Source organism: Chionomys nivalis, chromosome 14, assembly GCF_950005125.1.
Source record: "Chionomys nivalis chromosome 14, mChiNiv1.1, whole genome shotgun sequence".
Taxonomy (NCBI): domain Eukaryota; kingdom Metazoa; phylum Chordata; class Mammalia; order Rodentia; family Cricetidae; genus Chionomys; species Chionomys nivalis.
This window is the reverse complement of record NC_080099.1, coordinates 37,529,115-37,551,432: the sequence shown is the minus strand read 5'-3', so window position 1 is coordinate 37,551,432 and position 22,318 is coordinate 37,529,115. Positions and strand designations below refer to the sequence as shown.

Sequence of the window (22,318 nt, the reverse complement as noted above, 5' to 3'; positions counted from 1 at the left end):
AGATTTGATTTTAAGTAGAGTAGGTCTGAAGGGCAGCAGATTCCAAAGCCATTATAATCTCCATCATCTCTTGATTAAGTAGATGTTTCTAAGCTTTTATCTGTGGCCAAAGCTCTTGATTAGATTAGCGGAGGACACTCTCAGAAGCTCACACGTCAGCAGTTGTTAAGAATTCCTTTAGAAGGAGGCACAGGTAAAGTTAGTAGTGCTCCTCTAAGGGCTAACTCTACTGTTTCCTAGTCAACTTCTCCTCCATGGCTAAATTTTCCTCTTTCAGAACACAAGTTCTCATTTAATTCCTGTAGCTACTTCCCTTGAGGGTCCAAGGCACAAGGACCTTATCCGTGGGCTGGTGGGTTGGCCTTTCTTAACATCAGCAGAGTGGGTGTTGCCTCAGAATAGCCATGTAAGATTGGTATTATTTCTATTTTATGCTACAAATGTGCAGGTTTAAGTTTAGAGGGTTTAACTCTGTGGCCCTAAACCATTTAGCTAGGAAGTGGTCCAGCCATGTATTGAGTACAACGTTCTCTGGCACTAAAAATCGTGTTTCCTCTGACTCACACTAAGAGATTTCAATGCAGTTGGTTGACACTTGAAAGTCATGAGCAGGAGCCATCCACCCACAGACAGCTTCACCACCCAGCAGCTTGCACATTCTACATTTCAGCATCTGAAAGGCATTCCTTTTGACTAAGTTCTTGACTGTCTCCTTCATGAAGTATTTCCATTAATAAATGGTCTTTTTCTTTTGCAGATATTTACATAGATGTTTAAAGGATACTAAGTTAAATGCGGTCTTAGGTTTTAGTTGTGTAAACTAAATGTAATAGAAAATGCAGTTGCTGGTTCTGTGGCCTCAAATGTCCAGGCTGACATTGGTGTGGTTCTTTTAGAATCTTTTGATTTGGGTCACAAGATGGGTGCTGCAGATCTAGGGTCCACCTGAAGGAGAGAAGGAAGATGCTATATCAGCCTTAGCTGACTTTTTCTTCCTTTTTCTTTCCTTTCTTTCCTTCCTTCTTTCTTTTCTTCTTTCCTTCCTTTGTTTCTTCCTTCCTTTGTTTCTTCCTTCCTTCCTTCCTTCCTTCCTTCCTTCCTTCCTTCCTTCCTTCCTTCCTTCCTTCCTTCCAAAGGCATTCTTTTGTGCCCTTTAGCAACCTTGTGCTCATGACCAGAGATCCTGATTGCATCATATTTGGAGTATAGGAGAGAAAAAAAGGCAATAGATACTGCAAAATCGTGGAGTCCATGGAAGTGGCTATGTCTGTAGTGGGAAGGGTCAAAAATAAAGCAGGAGTATGTGGGTATGTTTGACTCACCACTGGCCATGACAGAAGATGCATGTTCTTTTTATCCTTCCCAACTGTGGGAGCGGCTTGGACAAAGTCTAGCATGGCCCATGTTTCAGACCAGAATTCAGGAAGCAGGATGAGCAGGTGCCCAGGTCTCCCTGTATGAAGGGACCTCATTGCATACTTGTTTAAAGGTTAACAAATATCATTATTATTTTATTCATGTTTTTGGCAATAGTTACAAAATGTAATCATTCAAGGTTCTGCTTGATAAGGATATTTTAGCTATAAATTGGATTTCTGTGTTTGATTCTGTATATGATTGCTCATAACACAGCTACTACTTTCTAGAACTGAACATGTAGACGATGGTAGGAAGTATTTGAATGTCTAATGAACTTCTTCATTCCCATTCTTCCATTTTCTTGTCTTAAATGATTTTCCTTCATTTTTATTAGTTATTAATTTTGTTCACATGCTCCCTAGAATGAAAGTACTTAGGTTTATTGAGTTATTTATCACTCTATCCTTCTCACTCCTAGGGCCCTCAGTTCACTTCCTTAAATGGTGGGAAAAAGGGGTACAGTTTCATGGAGTGAAATGCATATGTGTTGCTTTTCATTTGTTTGTCTTTCTCTGATCTGCTACGCTCACTTTGCTCTTGGCTTCATTTTCGTAGTTAGATTTTTTTATATGCATGACATGCAGTTTTCCTGAAGAGGGCAGGTCTCAGTCCTGGACCTAACTTTATTTTTGATGGCCACTGGCTTCTCTGCCAGTGACTTTACAGCAACTTGTGCTTGCTTATGATGGCTACCTTCTTACCCTTGTGAAGCTCCCATGCGTCAGTGTGCTCTGCACTTTCTGCCAGTACCACATGGTTTTAATTATTATTATATTTCATTGAGTATGGCTACTTCTCTCTTTTCATGATTTCTTAATGAATACATGACTGAAATATTCAATGAGTATTTTCGGATTCCAGTTTTTTTTTGTTTGTTTGTTTGTTTGTTTTCCTGAGCAGTGCTCTTGATTGTGATCTAGTAAAGGATTCCAGGATGCATAAGATGCCGTCCTTGAGCTCAGGATCCTGGAGAGTGGTTTGCAGAAATGCATGAAAGAGAGACAGGTAGGGCCTCTGTAGCTAAGTGGAGCATCCGATTGTGTAGTTGGGCCCCTCTACTATTCTCTAGACCCTCTCCTACCAAGTTCTCTTGCTTTTCATTAATTATAGATAATGAGGTAGACATAGATCAATTTGTGGCCATCAAAGCAAATATAAGACAGTTATCCTGGGAAACTGAAGTTTAATTGTGGGATGTCTTTGGGGGTTATAGTCTGGGAAAGACACAATCTACCGTCCCAGAATGAAAATAAATAACAGTTCCCTAAAATATTTCTTTTTTTAAGAATATCAGAATTTAAAAAAAAAAAAAAGAAATGTAGATCTGATTTGCTATCAGTCATTCTGGTGAGCTCCCCTGCCTGAGAGCTGAAAACAGACCATAGCTCTCACAGAGATTACATGAAGTGTAAATGTGTAATTTCTGCAACTGATTTTTAATGTTGACTTTGAAGGACTGTAATGTTTGTGATGTTTGTGTGTTATGAAGAGATTATTGAAAACATTAACACTACTCTGAACCCAGTAAATACCATTTTACAGTTTGTAATTGACAGCCCACACGTCCTTGGCTTTCAGAAGGCCACTCTTTCCTCTCTTATAGCTGCATTTCAGATCCTTTTATGGCCCTAGCCTTTTAGGTTCTCCAAGACTTGGCCCTGAGATCTGTCAGGTCCTGCTCTCTTTGCTCTCTTGTAGTTTTCATTTGGTCCAATAAACCACTTAAATCCAGATGCTTTCCAAATTTATTTCAAGGTTCCAGGCTTCTCAGTGTGACTTCCATATCTTAATTTATTCTTGGCATCTATACTCAGATGTTAGTGGCCAGAAAAGAATTTTTCATCTCTTACCTCTGCGCTCTGCAGAGTGTAGGAAATATTCTCAGAAGGTGGCGTCGCCATTCATTCTGTTTTTCTCATGATAGAAACTCAATAGCCTTGAGAGTCCTTTTCTTTATCACCGCCACTTGTAACACATCAGCAAATTCTACCTTGGTGGATACTGTCATCGCCATGCCCATCAGAACCACTTTTCCATTTCCATGGCAACCCCTAGTCCAGTTTACAAACATGCTCCAACCACTTGAATGCAGTAGTATTGTGTAACTTGTATCCTTCTACACTTGTGCCTTTTTACTCCAAATCCTGCATGGCAGAAGAATGTGACTTGCAGACTGCAGGTCATGTCCTGTTATTTCCATGCCTCGCCGTCTCAGTGGGTTCTTATTTATTTGGAATGGAATCCACTCTGGGTGCCATTTCCCACAGGGGCTGCCCAAGGGGCTCTTTTGCATTGATGTACCTTCAGTCTGCCCCTTGGCATTTAATTCACCCACTCCAATGTTCCTTTCTTTGAGCATACGAAGCTGGTGCATAGCCAGTGCCTTCACCTGTGCTCTCTACCCTGCCTGGGGTGTCCTCTACATAATGGGTGGTTTTCCTCATCAGTACCTGCCTAAATGGTGCTCCCTGGAGTCCTCCCTGATGACCTTTTCTGCTGTCATCTCTAATTTACCCTTCCCCATCTCATCTCCTGCTCATTTCCTTCACTGCAACATCCAGAAATCTTAATTACTTTATTAAATTGCTTCAAGTCATCTTTTTTGATGTTTTTCTTTCCTGATCAAAGTTAATGTCAGTGGGCAGACTGTCTGTCGTCTCCTGTGACTTCTACAACATGGCTAGGATGTAGCACAGCGCTGGCACCTGGTGTTTAGAATTCTTTAATAGACTATTAAATGAACGAACAAAAATACTTCAGGAGAAGCAAATGGTTCTTCCTGACAATATGTCAGTGTAAACTATAAAGCCTAAAATGAGATGATTTCGGGTGTTACTATCTGACAATAAGAAGGAACTGTGAAATAGAATGGGTAATAAAAGGAAATGAAATAGAAACTTCCTTATGGAAGTTACCAGAGAAAAAAATTATCTGGACTTCCTGTGTGATTTCAAAATCACACACATGCAGTGGCTTATCAGTCAGTAGGATGTTTGGTGTAAATTTGCAGGCTCTTTTGAGTTACACATATGTCCCATATTTGGCGTTCTCCTCTTCCCTGAGTGTCCTTAAAGAACACTAGGGCCTTAGGGTCAGCATAGACATTCTTAAGACAGAGGCATCAAAGCAGTTTCTGTAATAATCACCCATTGAGCCCTGATAGGTAGATGTGGTTGCTGTCTCAAGCTTTAGAGACATCCTGGGGTGAAAGTGTCATTGTCTTCTGTGGAAGGTTCAATAGGAGGTCCATAAGCAACCATAGTGCAGCAGAAAAATGCTTAGATTTGGAGGTGATGTGAAATATACTCTTGAATAAGGAAGAATTGGCTAGGTTATAAGATAGATGGCAAAAGACATGGAAGGGGTGCAGGCATCAGGTTCTGTAATTTGCAACCATGGAAACTGTAAGGAGAGCCATAAGCAATGAGGGTGGGAATAGGCAAAAACCATATGGCACAATGCCTTGTCTATTGTGCATGCAGATTAGATTTAACCATCAGGCAATGGAGGGATTTTGAATGATATTATTCTTGGTAGTAATAGGATTATATAATTTACATTTTTAAGTGACTATTATATGATGGAGATCACTTCCAAAAGGAGGAATCTGGTAAAAGAGGATAAAGGATGAACTTACCCATGGAGGGTCAGCCAGAGACAGTGAGATATAGACCCCAAAGGGACCGTGACACCAAAGTGGGGGAGGAGACGGAAGTCACCAAGAGTAACAGATGAAAAAAGCAAAGCAGTGCAGAAACCCATGGAGGAGAGGAGATTTTTTTTTTTCCTAAAGGAGGCAATGGCAGGAAAGTAAGCTAAAACTTAAGAGTAGATGACTGCTCCCATGATACAGCTGTCTTCCGTGGATCTTCCCCAGGGCCTGAGGAGCTGATGGAGAGGGGAATCCCCCAGAACTGAAGGGTCCCCAAGAGAAACCAACCCCACCCAGTGTAGACAGCTGGCCCTGCTTCTCTTTTGTGTCTTTTGTGTTCTTTTTGGTGAGCTGTAATGGTGTGAGCTTATTTGCATATTCCCCTAAGAGGGAAGACACACGGGTACTAGGGAAAGTGGAATTTGCTTTAGACACATGAAGCTTGAGAGAGAAGCTAGGAGGAAAAGGTCGGGATGGGTGGTGGTGACAGTGTGTGTGGAGAAGAAACAGAGGCCTTTTAATGGCTCTTAAAGATTCTTTGGAGTTGTGTGATTTTCAGCCCCTTTGGAGGTAGGTTTTACTTTTTATTTTTTATTTTTAATAATCTGCACTGTCACTCATAAACAAGTTGGTAAAGAAAGTAGACCCTCAGAAGACTGGCATATTTTTAATAAAAATGTCTAATGTTTTTCAATCTCCTTATATTCAGCATCACACAGAAGAGGCAATATTGATCCCATATAACTATTTTTGCAAAGTAACAGCCAATCAAGGAGCAGTTTGGGTCATAGGAAAGAAGTACCACATACAGAGTAGCTAAGCAAGAGCAGGGATCTACCTGATGTCCGTGGAGGAGAGGAGGGTACATAAGATGCAGCCATGTGGAATATTCTCTAACCCAGTCTGCAGCTCACTCATTGAGAAAGCAACTATGCTCCTTTTGTTGGCTTCCACTCCTACTTACTGGATTACTTAGCAGAAGGAAGAGGACATCTTTCTCGGCAGGGGACACTGTTGGTATAAGGGCAGATGAATCTTCCTAGTCCATGGGATGCAGCCACACAGCAGGATTGGCTCCCATGGATTCCTGGACTTAAATGCCAGGAGCCCCCACAAGTCATCGTGACAGCTAAAAAGTGAAAACACATTTCCAAATGCTCTTGCTAATTCATGCACAGCCAGGGTCTGGTGTCCTTCTTTATAAACAGCCAGGGAAACAAGTCATTCTTTCCTTAATTGTGATATGAAAGATGGCAAAAATAAGAAAAGGAAGAATTGAGTAAGTTATAAAACAATAGTGAGGAAACTAGAATAAATGTTTCTGCCACGTTCATCTGTGGTTTCTTGTGATTTTTCCGAGGCCAAGAATAAGATTTCTCATAAGAATACTCATGTGTTGCTGCATTCTAGGGTTGCACTGACTCCAGCGGCACCCTAAATAGCATCATGCATGGGTTGAAACACCATCTCCTCAAATGGAGAGCAATCTGTTACAAAACAAATCTTACTTTATGATTATCCAGTAATGTGGACTCCTGAATACCTTGAGTCCCTATGCAGCAGGCTGCTCGTTTTAATTTCTACAGAATGGAATCCCCCTCCGGTACCATTGCCCTCGTCTATAAATAGCATACCTGGCTAGACTTTCCAAGATGCCAGCTTTAGTTCGCCCAGTTGCTAAGCATCACCTGTTGTCTGTTTAAGTTCTGCACTAACACTTGTGGAGCTTTCATGCCATACTGAAGCTGCTTTTCTACTTTATTTTTCCAGTTATTCATGGTGGACAATGGAGCAGATGACTGGAGAATAGCCATGACTTATGAGCGTATTTTCTTCATCTGCTTGGAAATACTGGTGTGTGCTATTCATCCCATACCTGGGAATTATACGTTCACATGGACGGCCCGGCTTGCCTTCTCCTATGCCCCCTCCACAACCACCGCTGATGTGGATATTATCTTATCTATACCAATGTTCTTAAGACTCTATCTGATCGCCAGAGTCATGCTTTTACATAGCAAACTTTTCACCGATGCCTCCTCTAGAAGCATTGGGGCACTTAATAAGATAAACTTCAATACGCGTTTTGTTATGAAGACTTTAATGACTATCTGCCCAGGAACTGTGCTCTTGGTTTTTAGTATCTCATTATGGATAATTGCGGCATGGACTGTCCGAGCTTGTGAAAGGTAAGTTTGTTTCTTTTCCTGAGAAAATAATTTGCCATATAGTATCTTCAGAAGTGGGAGAAAGAACACCATGTGCTTGAGTTTTGAAATTTTTTCACTGTCTTTTGAATAACAGTAACAAAGCTTTCCCGAAGGTTTCTGTATAGAGCCAGTGCTTTGATGCTTGTGTACTCTGCTTTCTGACTTGATCAGTTTTCAATGGAGAGTTGTCTTTGTAATCTGTCAGAATTCAGAGTCCAGGACATTTTGTGGTGATGCTGTATGGGAAATGTTACATTGCTGAGGCACTTCTGGTTTAAGTGTTGACTGTTATTGAAGCAAGAAGTCTTGATGTGGCAGGTTTGAACTTTAGGGGACCTGTTAAAGTAGTTTGTTAACTGTAGTGCCAATTTGTACTAATGTGTGCATGGTTATCTATTAAAGACTTGATGGATCATGCGTTGGTTTCTATTGTACATTCAAGAACTAACAGAAAGAGACTGTGTGTTTCTTGTCTGAAAAGTTCTAATGTTTTAGGGGTGCACACAGCTCTGGTGTTTTAGGGGTGCATATGAGCTGTCAGTGTTCAGAGGCTACTCACAGAGTCTAAGCCAACCAATTATATTGTCAACAATGTTCACTTAGCTGCTTAATAAACAAAATACATTTATGAGTGGCCCATCGAAAAAGCCATTTAACAATGGGTTTTGAGTATGGCTGTAGGACCCTGGGAAGGAAATTCAAGGTAAAATTAGTGTATGGGAGATAGGAGTGGGTTCTAGCTTTTCCTCTTGAACAGAAACAAAATTTCACAACTCCGCCATCCACATTGTGACACGGTAAATCTTATTTTAGATCTTTTCCCTCTTCTTTCTATTTCCCCTTTTTCCTTTCTCTGGAATAAATAGTACTTCGTTTACTTTACTTTGTTGTTTTGGTTTTGTTTGTTTATTAGATTTTTAAATTTTTTTTTCTTTTGGCTCAGTTTTGTATATTGTTACCACGGAATCATCTAAACCATTCCCTGTTCTATAGTCCTCCCTCTTCCTCTTTAGATATTAAACTTTTTCATAGTCTCCTATTGAAGTAGTGGCTTTCAGAACCTTTCCCTTCTGCTGTGTCATGTCAGGGAGGGATTTTTGCTGTGTGTGTGTTTATTTGTACATGTGTGTACATGTGCGTGTCTGTACATGTGTGTGTACATGTGTGTATATGTATGTGTCTGTATATGTGAGTGTGTGTTTATGTATGTGTCTGTATGTGTGTGCATGTCTGTATGTGTGCGTACGTGTGTATATGTTTGTGTATCTGTATATGTGTATCTGTGTGTCTGTATATTTGAGTGTGTGTGTCTGGTGCCTTTTTCTTTATTCCTTTACTTATGTCTTTACTTATTTACTCTGGGTGATCCCATTTTGTGGTAATTTCTCTGAAAATGCAGTGTGTGAGAGAATGACCTTGACAACCTAGCAGTCTGTTTTCTCCGACGGTGTTCATGGACAGTGTGGCTAGATATAAAATGTCAGATTGGAAACTCACGCTTCAGAAAAAGAAGATTTCATTTCCCTTTGTGTTCAGAGTCCCACAGTCTGACTCCATTCTCATTTTAATCTTTTTTTTCTTTTTTCTTTTCCTTTCTGAAAACCTCCAGGATTGGCGCTCTAAAATTGTACAAGATTATGAATCTGTCTCAGTTTATGACTCTGGGAACTTTCTTGGCCTGTTCTGTGGGAATTTTGATCACACTCTAAGGCTTAAATAAAGTTTTACCATGAATTGGGGGGCAGAGCTAGCACCTACCCCAGTTGGCCATAGAGACGCCAGCAATTTGGATAAAGGAGCCACACTGGAAGGAAAGGGTGAGGACTTGAGTTTGGTGCTTTCTTTTGTTTTTTGGGGGGACAAGTGAAGAGACACGTCTCTTGCTGGGTCTTTATCCAAAATTAAGGTCAGCTGGTTGCTTCTCAGCTTCTCTGATCTTGCAGGTTTTCACCCCACATCTGACTTCCAAGTCTTTGTTGTTAAGTAGAACGATAAAGACTTAGACTAAACCTACATACAGCAGTCATGGTAAAGTCAGTGCCATGGGACCTGAAAGCCATCCTGACCATGGCCGGAGTGGTTGACAGTGTGTTGACAGGGTCATGGGGCTGCAGTATGTATAATATAAATCTAGTACAATAAATAAAGTATCAGTAGATTCATGTACAGCTACTAAGCCGGAACAAAGACATCACCATTCAGTATTGAAATTCCTGTTTTTCAATTCATAGAAAGGAAATTGATTTCTTAAAGCCCCTGGATTTTGTTGTATGGATAATGATCTCTGTAAATTAGTTTTTAAATTTTTCTTATTTTCTGTCTATCTTTGGAAGACAAGTTTTAAATTTTTCTTATTTTCTGTCTATATTGGAAGACAAGTTCAGTTTGAGTTTTAAACTTTCTGTTAGGGGTTAGGGAGATACATAGAGCTTTTGCCTGACATAACTGAGCTCTAGATCCTCATGACAGTGAAAGCAAGTAAACAGATAAACGTAGTTTTGTTTTTCGAATTAACTTCATCCATGCCGCACATTAAATTCCAGTGTCTAAGTTTTGACCCTATGTGCTCATTTGTGTTTGATAGCCTCTGGCTTCTCCTTTGCTGTTATACAGTGGTTTATTTGTCAATGTTAAGGCTGCTTTTAAAATTCTTTGCTCTTTGTATTTTGTGTCCCCAAATATATGTTTTTTTCTTCTTTTTGCTTGCTTTTTCTGAAGTTTTCCTTCAATGCCTGAGTGTCCTTGGCTGCATGCTCATACTGAAGAACATATGTGGAAGAGTCAATTGGAAGTTTTAGTTCTATCTAGAACTGGACAACTGTACCCTTCAGTGAGGGGAGATTTGGTTGACGGGAAGAAACAGCGTATTTTATATTTCCTCTGCAAATCTGACCACCCTATGAGCAATCATTTCTGTGACCTCATCATTGAAGCCAAAGTATGAATGACTACTTTGTAGGAATTCCTGTGAAAGCAGGGGAGGAAGAGATCTGAAAAGTTCATATGCAAATATTCATTTTCAGGTTCTAGTCAGGGTGTGCTGGAAACCATTCAACCAGTCCACAGACCTGCTCGGCTCTCTCCTGACTACAGAAGTCCAGATTCCCACAGACTTGGCTCAGAGCAACCCTCATTTCCTGAGCAGAAGACGGGGTTAAGTGTTTGCCTCTGTGTAGTTGACTCTCTTCCCCCATGTCCCTCCCTGCAGTGGGCCAGTGTGAACCATGCTGGAGTCATATGTGGTCAGGTCCCCAGTACCCTGAGAGCTGATTCTTGTTTTACCTCTAACCTAGAATTCTGCTTTCTTGAGATCAGCTTTCTGGTATCTTTAGTACTGTGTTGCCACTCATTCACTTTGTATTCATGGATTTATGCTTTTTATTTGCTTAAAGTTATCTAGAGCTATTCTTAGAGAGTTGAGAGAAGGAGCCACAAGGAGCACCCATGGGTGAGTTCATCTGCTTTTCTGCAAGTTTATCTGGGGCTAAGATTTAAAACCATGCATCTAGAACATCTATACTTAAGTATAGGTATAGTATTTGAGGGACTAAAGTGTTTTTGGTTTTGGTTGATTTTTACTGTACTGAAGATCGAACTCAGCCCTTGTTAGATAAGCATTCTACTCTAACACTAATTTCCAATAGTTCCTAACATGTTCTTTTTAAAGAAAGATAAACTGCTTAAGGTAATGCTCATCACATGACAATCATGGTATTTGTGGGCTTAAGAGGCTTTCTGGAGCAGATTACCTACCAAGTTGAAGAATGAATATTAAAAACTTAGTAGACATACCTGTTCAGATTCTAACAACCATTTCTGCCTGGCAGTGTGGCTGTAGTGGGTAAAAAGCATCCTTGGTAATATTTGCATAGGTCTGGGCACTTTCTACTGTGATTGTTTCCAAAGACACTAAGTCACCTCAGAGTTGTTCACCTGCCATGCATTTTCTTTTTTAAAATGCTTCATATCACCATTTTTACCCCAAATATAAAAATTCTGAGGCAAGCCGTGCCAACTTACAGCAGCCCAAAGGATATGTGTTTTTGTTATGTTTAAATGGTTAAATGGTAGCCATTCCTATCTTCATCAACAGGTGATGAAAAGAGAAAATGTCCACTATGCCACAAAAAAAATGCATCTACAGTAGTGACAGAAACCAACCAGCAGAGCTCTGGTTTTGTGGTAAAGGGGACAAATGCCAGTCTCAGGATCGCAACCACAAAGCTGAGTCACAGCTTGCAATTTACTCAACACTTTGATAGACTTTCCACATTGGATTTTTTTCTATTCAGCAATTTTTCCACTTTGCTTTGGAACATCTCCAGATTGTGACTTTTAGATGCAGAGATATGTATCTGTTGGGACCGGGCTCCATCACTCTGTGTTTTGATTGGTTGTGATTTTCTGTAATGGTCTGGCTATTGGAAGGAGAAGTTGCCTTGATGAAGGATGATGCCTACATTTATCTGTGGGGAAAAGGGCAAACATTTAGGATGCAGTTAGAGATTATTTTGGTTTAGTAAAGTAGCAGTTGTAGGTTCTTCTCCAAGATTGTGTCTCCTACAAATGTCAGAAGCTAGAGCCACAAAATCTCACCAGCATGGCTCCCAAAATTTGAGCTGAACAGGAACAACAACAATAATCATTCTTATTGTGTGAGGAAAAGCCCGGAAGCCTGAACCCTATACAAGTGAATAACAGCAGGTAACTACGTAGTGCTGAGAGCAGGAGAAGTAGTCTTCTCTGGGAAGAGCACACCAATTGGTTATCCAACGCCACTAGCCAGCCCTAGAAGAACACATACAAGTACTATTATACAGACCAAGTAGATTGAATTTAGGAATATTTGTGTGTATACATAGACATATATGCATGTGATAACAAAGAAGAAAGGAGGCCATGCTTTTGAAAGAGAGCAAGATAGGATAAATGGACAAGTTTGGAGGGAGGAAAGGGAAAAGTGAAATTATGTACTTGTATTGTAATATCAAAAAACAAAATTTAAAATATATGAGAATATATAAATTATTTCAACAAAGTTTCCATTTTAAATATTATTACACAAGCTTGCCCTTTCCTCCTTGATGTTGGTTTGTCTTTCTGTCCCTCGCTTCTTCCCCTTGCTTACCTTTTCTCTCTCCTTCCCTCCCTAACTTCCTCCCCTCCTTCTGCTTTCCTTCCTTCCCATCCATCTTTCCTTTCTTTCTTTTTTTTCCCTACAAGTCAGTTTTACTTAAGTCAGGACTGCCCAACAAAACATTGTTAGCCATTCTTCATGATCAGAATTTTAGGGTATGAATTAAATTACGGTAAACATTAAAAGTCATGAGACATTTGTTTTGTAATAAATAAGGCAGTGAAATTACTCATTAGAAGCCTTTTTAGCCGGGCGGTGGTGGCGCACGCCTTTAATCCCAGCACTCGGGAGGCAGAGGCAGGCGGAACTTTGTGAGTTCGAGACCAGCCTGGTCTACAAGAACTACTTCCAGGACAGGCTCCAAAACCACAGAGAAACCCTGTCTCGAAAAAAAAAAAAAAAAAGAAGCCTTTTTAAGATAAGCTATTAGGTCTGCCCCTCTCCCTTCTTCTTAATTCTAGTGAAGATTATTTTTATTCTAGGGATGTACTTTTTGGGATTCTCCAAACACTCCATCAGGGCATCGTCTCCCCAGGTGATGCCTTTGTTCTTGTTGGCATCTGTGTACGAGAATCCAGCTGCCTGACCTGTCTTCCTCCCAAACAGACTGTGGAGGTTTGGTCCAGTCTTATGCTTGCCTCCCTCTTCCACAGTGTGGCACTGGGCACACTTCTGAACAAGAGTCTTCTTGCCTTTCTCAACATCACCCATTTTTAATTCGCTCCCGGGTGATCAACACCACAAACACTACCCGAAGATGGACGTCTTATACTCTAGCCCAAGAACACACCGGCTTGCACCTATGTTCCCGTGTCGGTGCAAGTGCACTTGTTCATGTCTTTTCTAAGTATATACTGTTTCATATAAGCATAACTCCCTTACATGTTTGGCCTAAGCAAACCACACTGTTTTATCTTTGTCCCATCTAAATATCCTCTCTACTTCAAAGAAGCATGTTTTATATCTAATAGAAACTCTATTTTTAGTTAATTATAAGAACTTTAAGAATGTTCTGAGGCTGGAGATCTGTCTTGGATGTGAAGTGTACTGTGAACTGCTGTTGCAGAGGACCTGAGTTTGGTCTCCCACAGCCATGTCAGGGAACTCAAGATCTGAAACATCCAATGCCTTCTTCCGGCCTCTGCAGATACCTGCACTTATCCATACCCAGTCAAAAGCATAATTAAAAAGAAAACAAATCTTTAAAAAATAACTGTAAGAATATTTCAAGATTGAAAGAGTCAGTCAACTTTCTGGAAAAGGTTATGTTGATCCCTGTCCTCTTACTAGGCACAGGGTTTCTAGAAGTTTCTTGAAAGTGTTCTCTATTGATGGGAAAGACATCCTATAGAAGGCATTTATGTTTCATTCCTGATATATCATGTGTTCAATATTTATTCACCTGTGGATAAGTGTATGTGTATATATTGTGCTATATACATACTATGGATGTATTGTATAAGCAGTATGGATAATATAATATGTAACTTTATAATTATAAAATTTATATATTTTACATATGTATGTAAGTACTTATATATGCATTATTTGTTGACCCATTTATTTGGGTGAATGATAGGTCAAGGCAGAGAAGAGAGGACTCTAATATTATTTCAATTGCTTCTTTGGTTAGTAAACACCTGCCTTCAGCTAAACGAGAGCCATCATACCCTGGTTCTGGTGTAATCTTTTCCAATGCAAGCTAAGAAGTGTGACATTATCCTGGTAAATGAGCTGATGTTCAAAATGGCTCAGATCTGGACATTTTGTCAGGATTTATCTAGAAGAAATCTAGGAGAAACTTCAGGGGTAATTTTGAAACAGAAGAAACTGGAATATTAGAGCTTGATTCCCTGTACTTTGGGAAGTACCTAGCCCTTGTGTGCATCTCCTCGGACATCTTTAGTTTTGTAGAAATAGCCTAGTGAATGGTCAGTTTGACATGTATCGATGATGTTGTCCCTAAGATGTTCCTGTAGTAGCAATCTGGCAAGCCTGTGTGTGCATGGGGGCTAGTGATGTGTCATATTAAGAAAATCATCTTGTCATTGCTTTATTTTTATTGCTATTGTTATTATCACCACCAAGGTTTGGAGAACAACTAGCATTTAAATCACACCCGAAAGTCCAGGAGGGGGAGTATACTTGCTTGTTCTCATCTTCTGGGACACATTCTTGGTGTATGTTAATTAATACTGAAGTTTTAGAGACTAAGTGCTATTACAACCTTCTGAAGTTTAAGAGTCAATAAAATGGAATATTCCTGTGTTCGGTATATTCTTTTCTTTTGACACAACTTTTTTAATTTGAAAGAGAGGATATATGCAAAGGCAAATGAGTACTGAGCACATGGACTCTGGTGCCAGTGTCCCACCTAAAAGTCATACTGTGCCTGCTGTAATCAATCAGAGGAGTCGGAAATGTTTCTGTCACTGGGGAAAGGATCATGGCGTTAGGATAGGATGTCCATTTACAAATAACTTCATACTCTCATTTATTCATTGTCTTGTCTATAAACATATTTAAATAGATTAACTCATATGCATTAGTTGAGAAGGAGATATTTTGGAAAATAAATTTAAGATGGTTTCATTTTGAAAGTGGAAAAGTTAAGAGAAGAGTGAATTTGGATGTGATTGTTTTCTGGAACTGTGAGCTGCATTGCAAATGGCATGACTAAATTCCAGCACCAAAACCCAGAAGATAAAAATTAATGTGGTATTTATTTTTATAATTATCTGAGAAAAATCTCAGAACCAGAGATTTCCATTTCAATATGTTCATTGTGTTAATAAGTATGTTATAATATTACCCCAATGGAGTATTTATTTATTTTCTACTATGCGTGTGGCAATTTTACGAATAGTCATTTACAATGTATTTTCAGAAGTTTTGTTGTTAAAAACAATGATGATTTCTGAAATACATCTGAAACTTTATTCTAATGTCTGGTGGAATATTACAGGCAAATTACACTCCATAATAAAGTGACAGACAGCATAAGTTTACACAAGTAGCTGTCTTCTGACACCAATGTTTTGAATAGGTTGTTGAGGGAACCTATCCAATGGACTAGCTTTTGATCCAGGAACACACAGCATGAGGGTTTCCTGAAGAAAAAGACCACAGTGCTTTGTAATTAGATAGTCTTTCATTCTTTCAACTTATAGTTAATATATGGGATTCCACTTCCTATGGATAATGGGCTCTGAATCGTGTCCAGTTATATATTAGAATGAGTACTCTTATTCATGAGAACCCAAAAGGTAATTGTTATTAATATCTGCTGCATCTGTTCAGCGTTGTACTGATACCCTTCCCTGACTGCCTTCGTCTGTACATCCAAGGTCATTGTTTACCCTTTGTAGGGCATGCTTTAAAGTAGGCTTCAGTGTGTGCTAAGTGATTTCATGTGCCTGGATCCTAGTCTTCACTTTGCTTTTTATCCAAAAAAAAAGAAATCTTTGAACTTTTATTTTCCCTTTTCATGTGGCATATGCCAACTTTTGGAGGAGGAATGGCTTGTGGCTGTCTCACCTGTTCTATTATGGTTTTTATTATTAATATCGGATTATCTATAGGAGTGTGTAATGGAGAACTACATTTAACAATGCTGGCTCATTTTCCCAGTCTACCAGCCAAGCTTTTATCTTATTTTCAGGAGACTCACTCAGAGGACTGCTGTCTTTTAAACCCTGGCCTTTAGGGTTGCCCGACTCTTTCTCATTTGCTTAAATTTGAGACATGGCATTTATGATGGAGTTTCTTTAATATTTATAGAAGCGCCATTAACTATGCACTGCGATACTAGGCAAACATGCTGCTGGCCCTTGGGTTTGTTACACGGTTCCGGATAACTATATTACTTTTGACCTCTCCAGCTTCCAGCTGTTGCGGAGTGAACACCAAGCATTCATCAATGGATTTGTAATATGTGGCTGATGGTAATATAATATTTGTTTACTTCCAGAGTCTGATTCATACAGTACACTTATGGCATTTTCACGCTCATAAATGAGTCACAGCTTTAAAATGGCCCCTTCCAACTTTAGACGCCTTCAGCATGCGCTAGTGGCTTGCAAAGCCTCCGTGCTTAGTGCAATGTCCCCAAATGAAATGGTCAAAAAAAAAAAAAAAAAAAAGCATGGCCTCAATCTTCATTTCTCTTCATCCCTATATAGATTGATGGGGTGAAGGGGTCTACCTCCGAGGTAACAACCGAGAGTAATATTTACAGCAGGGGGCTTTGATGGCCTCGTCTCAAGAGTGAGGGATGGAAAGTGCCTTCTGGGGTTCTTAAGGCAGCACAGCGCAGAGCTGAACAGCATAAGTATCCAAGCTCAGCAGACCCCTGACAGCAGAGTCAGCTCCTAGCCATCTCAGCCCTCGGGCATCCATGCTCAAGTGCATTTCTTATGAAGTTTGAGCTGTCTTCTTCCCAGGTTTCAGAAATCCCTGAAGTTACAGCATGTAGAATATGTCTGTAAGGTGTATACATGAAAGCTTGGCCAGCGAACTCATGCAGTTCAGTTTCACTGGACCCTTTTAGTTTTTTAGAAAATTCATACCTTTCCTAGACTCCAAACTGGATTGGGGGTAAACAGTGTTTATTATTTGCCCATAGATTTTTTTTTTGCATTCTATTTTTGTTTTGTTTTTTGTTGTTGTTTTAAGTTCTGAATATCAAAGTCAGGTCGTTGGACATGCCAATTTGTGTCTATTTCAAAGCTATACTCATACCAGTGCATCTTATTATTTTATAACTAATACTTCTTTACTGCAAAATTGTATTAAAGTAAAGGAGAAAAATTTTAAGTCAAAAAGATTTCTTCTTATACAATAAAATTTATACATTTTGGCCATGCACCAAATTTAGACATATCTGCTTCATACTGCAACAGTCAACTTTTATAACCTTAATCCATGTTAATGAAGTTGTTCACTGTTAGTAGGCAGGGAATAGGGCCTTTGTGTTCTATTCCAGAGCTGGTGTTAGGTAATAAAGCACCTACTGAGTGTCAGGAAGTCTGTTTGGCTATGCTCCAATAAAGAAAGGCCCGAGCTGCTTCTCTGTTCTGGCCTGGCAGGATAGTTCACAGATGACTCCTGGGATCCCAGGAAGGACAATAGTCCTTGAACTTTCCCACCCTGCCAGCTACAACTCTTCTTGGTCCCTGGCTCAACCCCCCCCCCCCCATGGATTAATAAATACTCTGATCACTGCCAAATTTCCAGGGATGCTGGAATAAAACAGCAATGAGATAAGAAAATTTAGTGTGGTGCTGAAGTCAGAGGCACTATGATCTCCTGGCTATTATTCACTGCTTAGTGAAAAGTATGGAATAATAAAAAATAAAACTTAATTATTAAGAGTTTTAAGCATAATTTTTGACTAAAATATGTTAAAATGGATATTACACTATATTCATTTTTATTTATTTTTTTATTTTTGGATTTTTCGAGGCAGGGTTTCTCCGTAGCTTTAGGTTCTTGCCCTGGAACTAGCTCTTGTAGACCAGGCTGGCCTCGAACTCACAGAGATCCGCCTGCCTCTGCCTCCCGAGTGCTGGGATTAAAGGCATGCACCACCACCGCCCGGCTATATTCATTTTTAAAACAACTTTAATGAAGTTTAATTTATATATAATAAATCTACCGATTTGGATGGTTTAGTGCTGAAGATTGTGAAGACGGATTTGCCTTTCTGGAGCATTCAGATCAACAAAATCAGACAATACAGTAGAAAACCTTCTATCTTCAGAAATATTTTTAAAACCTGTATCAGTATAAAGTTTGTACAGTTTTTCTAAATTATTATTCTTTATCAACACAACATAGCTATTTAGATGTATTTGTGTTGTACTCCATGTTAAGAGTAACCTAGAGATAATCTAAGACCTACAGGTTGCTATAGATGATATGCAAATACTGTGACATTTTATGTAAGGGACATTGAGCATCCATGGACTGTGGGTATTCACAGGCTCCAGTTCCCCATAGACACTAGGGATACTGTATCATTTCTTGCATCTGGCTTCTTTTACTTTGCTTAAACATGATACTTATCTCTGTTACAGTGTGTCTGACAGTGTGCTCCTTTTTATTGGTGAACAGTTTTCTATTATAAGAACATTTTATCCAACTGTTCATCTGATGCACAGTTAGATGGTTTCCTGGTGTGGGTTTTATCAGTAGGGTTCTGTGAATTTTTGTACAAAATTATCTGTGTAAACATGTATTCTGCCCCCAGGTAAATATCTGAGGTGTATTATTTTATATTCCAGCAGCAGTGAACCATATAGGAGAGTATATGAGGATTCTAGTTTCATCATATACCTAACAGTATTGTTAGTCATTAACACATACATATGAAAGGTAATATTTTATGTGTAAATAGGTATATTTTCATATTAATTTTTATGCCTGGATATGGATAAATAGCATTGGTAGCTGTTGCAAGGAGGGCCTGCTTGTTTGTCCCGGCCACCCAGCTAGCTTAGCCCTAAAATACAGGGCTGTATAGACATTGTACTAATTAAATCACTGCTTGGCCCATTTGCTCTAAGTTATTATTGGCTATGTCTTATATTAATTTAACCCATTTCTATTAATATGTGTATCGCCATGTGGCAGTGGCTTACAAGGTAAAATTCCGCATGTCTGTCTCTGGTAGATTCATGGCGTCCTTCTGACTCTACTTTCTTCCTCCCAGAATTCAGTTCTGTCTTCCCTGCCTACCTAAGTTTTGTCCTATCAACAGGCCCAAAGCAGCTTCTTTATTAACCAATGAAAGCAACACAAAGACAGAAGAACCTCCTATACCAGGTAGCGATGTATATGAGCACACATGCATAAATATAGGTATATAAAGAAAAGTATACATATAAATTATATACATTTACTTATATAATGTTACAGCCATCATAAAAAGTAAAATATGGCCTGATATTATGTTTATAATTTTCAGCCCTCTAGTGAGTAATGATTTTGAATACTTTTGTGATCATTAGCTCTTTATAAATCTTTAGGAAAATAGCTATTCATTTTGCTCACCGCTTTTTAAAAAGATTCCTTTGTTTCACTTTATTTTAAGAGTTCTTTATGTAGTTTAATTATCAGTCATCAGAGACTTGATTTACACATATTTTGTGGTTTAATTTTTTAATTTTTCTCCTCATTGCTCTGTAAGTATGTCAAAGTCATGTAGACTGCCTTTCTCTGAATCAGGCTTGCCTTCAATCCTAAGACAATACAGAGGTATATCACCCACAGGTGGGACTCTTTGAAGACACCCACTCTCTCATTGAGTTCTCTTCCCCCAGGCTTCCCTTTCCCCATTCTGAAGTCTTTCTGGAAGCCACAATTTCTAATGTTATCAAAGAGAGGAAGCAACAAAGGTGATTTCTTTTCACCATCACTAAATATCTTCCCATGACATCGATGAAGTTGACAGCTCACAGCATCACTTAGGCTTGTCTTCCTCGGCAGATACTTACTGTTATTTTTGTTTTCTTTTCCATTTGAAGCAATAATTCAGTTTGATTTGGCTTCTGCTTTCACGACCAAAGGCCCGATGTCGAATGTGCTTCAAAGATGTAGGTAGACATTGCGAGTGGCCATGCTCCTCCTCCTTGCTGTGCCTTATGAGTTTCTGACAACCCATGCTCAGGACTTTGAAAGGGGAGTACTCTAGCTGTGGGTCGCTCTTTGACTAGTTGGAGCATCAGTAACAGATTAGCATAATGTATCTAGAGAGATGTGCCATATGCTTTAACGCATGGTAGCTTTGACTCCACGTTGGCACCTGATGCTTGTGTGATTGCTACCCGGTGCCTGTGTTCTCAGGACTCTTCTCTGGAAGCTGCCTTTCTAAAACTTGGTGTGTTAAACACAATGTGATGTCTTAGTTTTCTAAATTATGCTTGATATTCTAGCAAGAATGCAATTTAAGTATAAGTTTTTGCAGACTTTTGGGTATCTATATTACAGTTTTAGAGCCTCATTTGAAACGTCACGCAGCAGTCACAGTATGGTCATCTGAAAGCCACAAAGCAAGGCATAAAGTATCAGAGCTGTTGTGTTTAGCAGAAAATATCTTTTCTGGCAGTGATCACAGTAAAAGTTAAATTTGATGACTTAGTTTCTTTAATGAGTTCAAGGGGGTACATGAAACAGAAAAGGGTAAATGTAATTATTTTATAATCTCAAAAGTAACAAAAATTAGTTTCCAATAATCTATGTGATCATACTTATTAGACGTTATTTGCATTCTGTGTTTGAACAGAGCTGGGCTACCTATCTCTAGAGTCCAGTTAGTACACTGCTAGTTCAGCAGAGTAGGGTTTAAACACAGCAACACCAACACTGTCCTTAGAATTTCTAACGTACGGTATATCTGAGAGTAGATGGTGTTTCCTACATTGGTTATGCTTATACGCCTACTGTGTCCCCATTGTTTTTTAATGATATGCAATTATGGGGCACAGATAGTACATGTATATAACCTAAAGAGCAAATTGAGGGGTTTATATTTCCATATTAAATATTTTTCTAAAGTTTGATCAACAGAATAATTGCACATATTTATGAGATATGGTGTGGCATTTTCAACAAAGTTATATAATCTGTACTTGTCAATCAGGGTAATGAATGTTTACATCTCTTTATCGCTACTTTCTGCATAGAGTGCTCATGTGCCCTCCTCTAGTTATTAAGCATACAGTAAATTACTGTGAATCTTAGTGACCCTCTTGTGTCATGAAACACTTACAACTATTATTTTTTATTTGTGGTTTGTTATCTATAGTCCAATTTCGCTGAAACCTGGCTACTTACACCTTCCTAAGCCTTTGGTGATTGTCATTCTATATTCAGGTTGATGTTTTTATCTTCCACGTATGAGAGGAAACATGTGACGTTTGTCTACTCTATCTGTTCATGCTAGATATAGTATGGAGTAAAATGATGTTCTTCTGTGGATAAAGGGTAGGGTAATATGATATCCAGAACAATATCATACCATTCAGCCATAAAGTACTACTCTATTTTAAAAACAAATTATAAGAATCAGAGGTTTCTATGAAGTGAGAATTCACATTGCTGTTTTCTATTCCTAGCTAAAGACTCTCATTTTTGTAATAACCTGTCATCGCTATGTTACTCATCTTGCCCATCATTTTTTATATCATCCAGATCCCTCATCTTGCAGCCCTACCAAGGTCATTGGTTTCTTTTGATGGGGCAAGTATTTGATAGGCATGTGGTAACTGATGATTGGATAGAAAAAAAGAGCTGGATGCTGGTGGCACACGTCTTTAATCCCAGCACTCGGGAGGCAGAGACAGGTGAACCTCTGTGAGTTTGAGACCAGTCTGGTCTACAGAGCAAGTTCTAAGACAGCCAGAGATACACATAGAAACCCTGTTTTGGAAAAAACAAAAAGGAAGATAAAAGCAGTGTCAACCAAAGGATAGGAAAAATAATAAAGATTCCATGTTGGAAACGTTGCATGTGGTCTACAGAACAAGGAAGATTGCTGTTGTAATCAGTAGCCAGCAGTATGTGTTCAAAACTTCTGTGGGGCCCATGAAATGGCGTAGTGATAAAGGCACTTACTACTGAGAGTTTGATCCTTAGGAGCTACCTAGAGGAAGGAGATAACCACTGCACACAGGTTGTCCTCTGGTCTCCACATATACATCATGGTATGTACCTTGTTCCAAGTAAATAAATGTGATTTAAAACAAACAAACAAACAAACAAACAAACACCCTTCCTGTAAGTCCTATTAGGTTAGATCAGTTCAGTTTGTCAGTGTTCTTTAAATGTCAGTTGTCAGTTATGCCCTTCCTGTTGGACAGATAGAGGTTAAAAAAAACAAGAAACAAAAATCCTGCAGTT

General features: G+C 39.2%; 2 protein-coding genes across 4 annotated transcripts in view; one reads left to right on the top strand and one right to left on the bottom strand.

The window, feature by feature from the left end:
* Nucleotides 1–22,318, top strand: part of Kcnn2 (potassium calcium-activated channel subfamily N member 2) — a 358,512-nt gene that overhangs the window by 257,064 nt on the left and 79,130 nt on the right. For all 3 annotated transcript variants that reach the window (XM_057788671.1, XM_057788672.1, XM_057788670.1), the window contains one exon: nt 6,842–7,260. In XM_057788671.1, coding sequence (XP_057644654.1) covers nt 6,842–7,260 — 419 coding nt within the window. The remainder of the gene's footprint in view (nt 1–6,841; nt 7,261–22,318) is intronic.
* On the bottom strand, nt 12,845–13,129 carry LOC130886649 (cytochrome c, somatic-like). The gene has a single exon (XM_057788673.1). It carries the CDS (start codon nt 13,127–13,129, stop codon nt 12,845–12,847), a length of 285 nt encoding a protein of 94 aa, XP_057644656.1.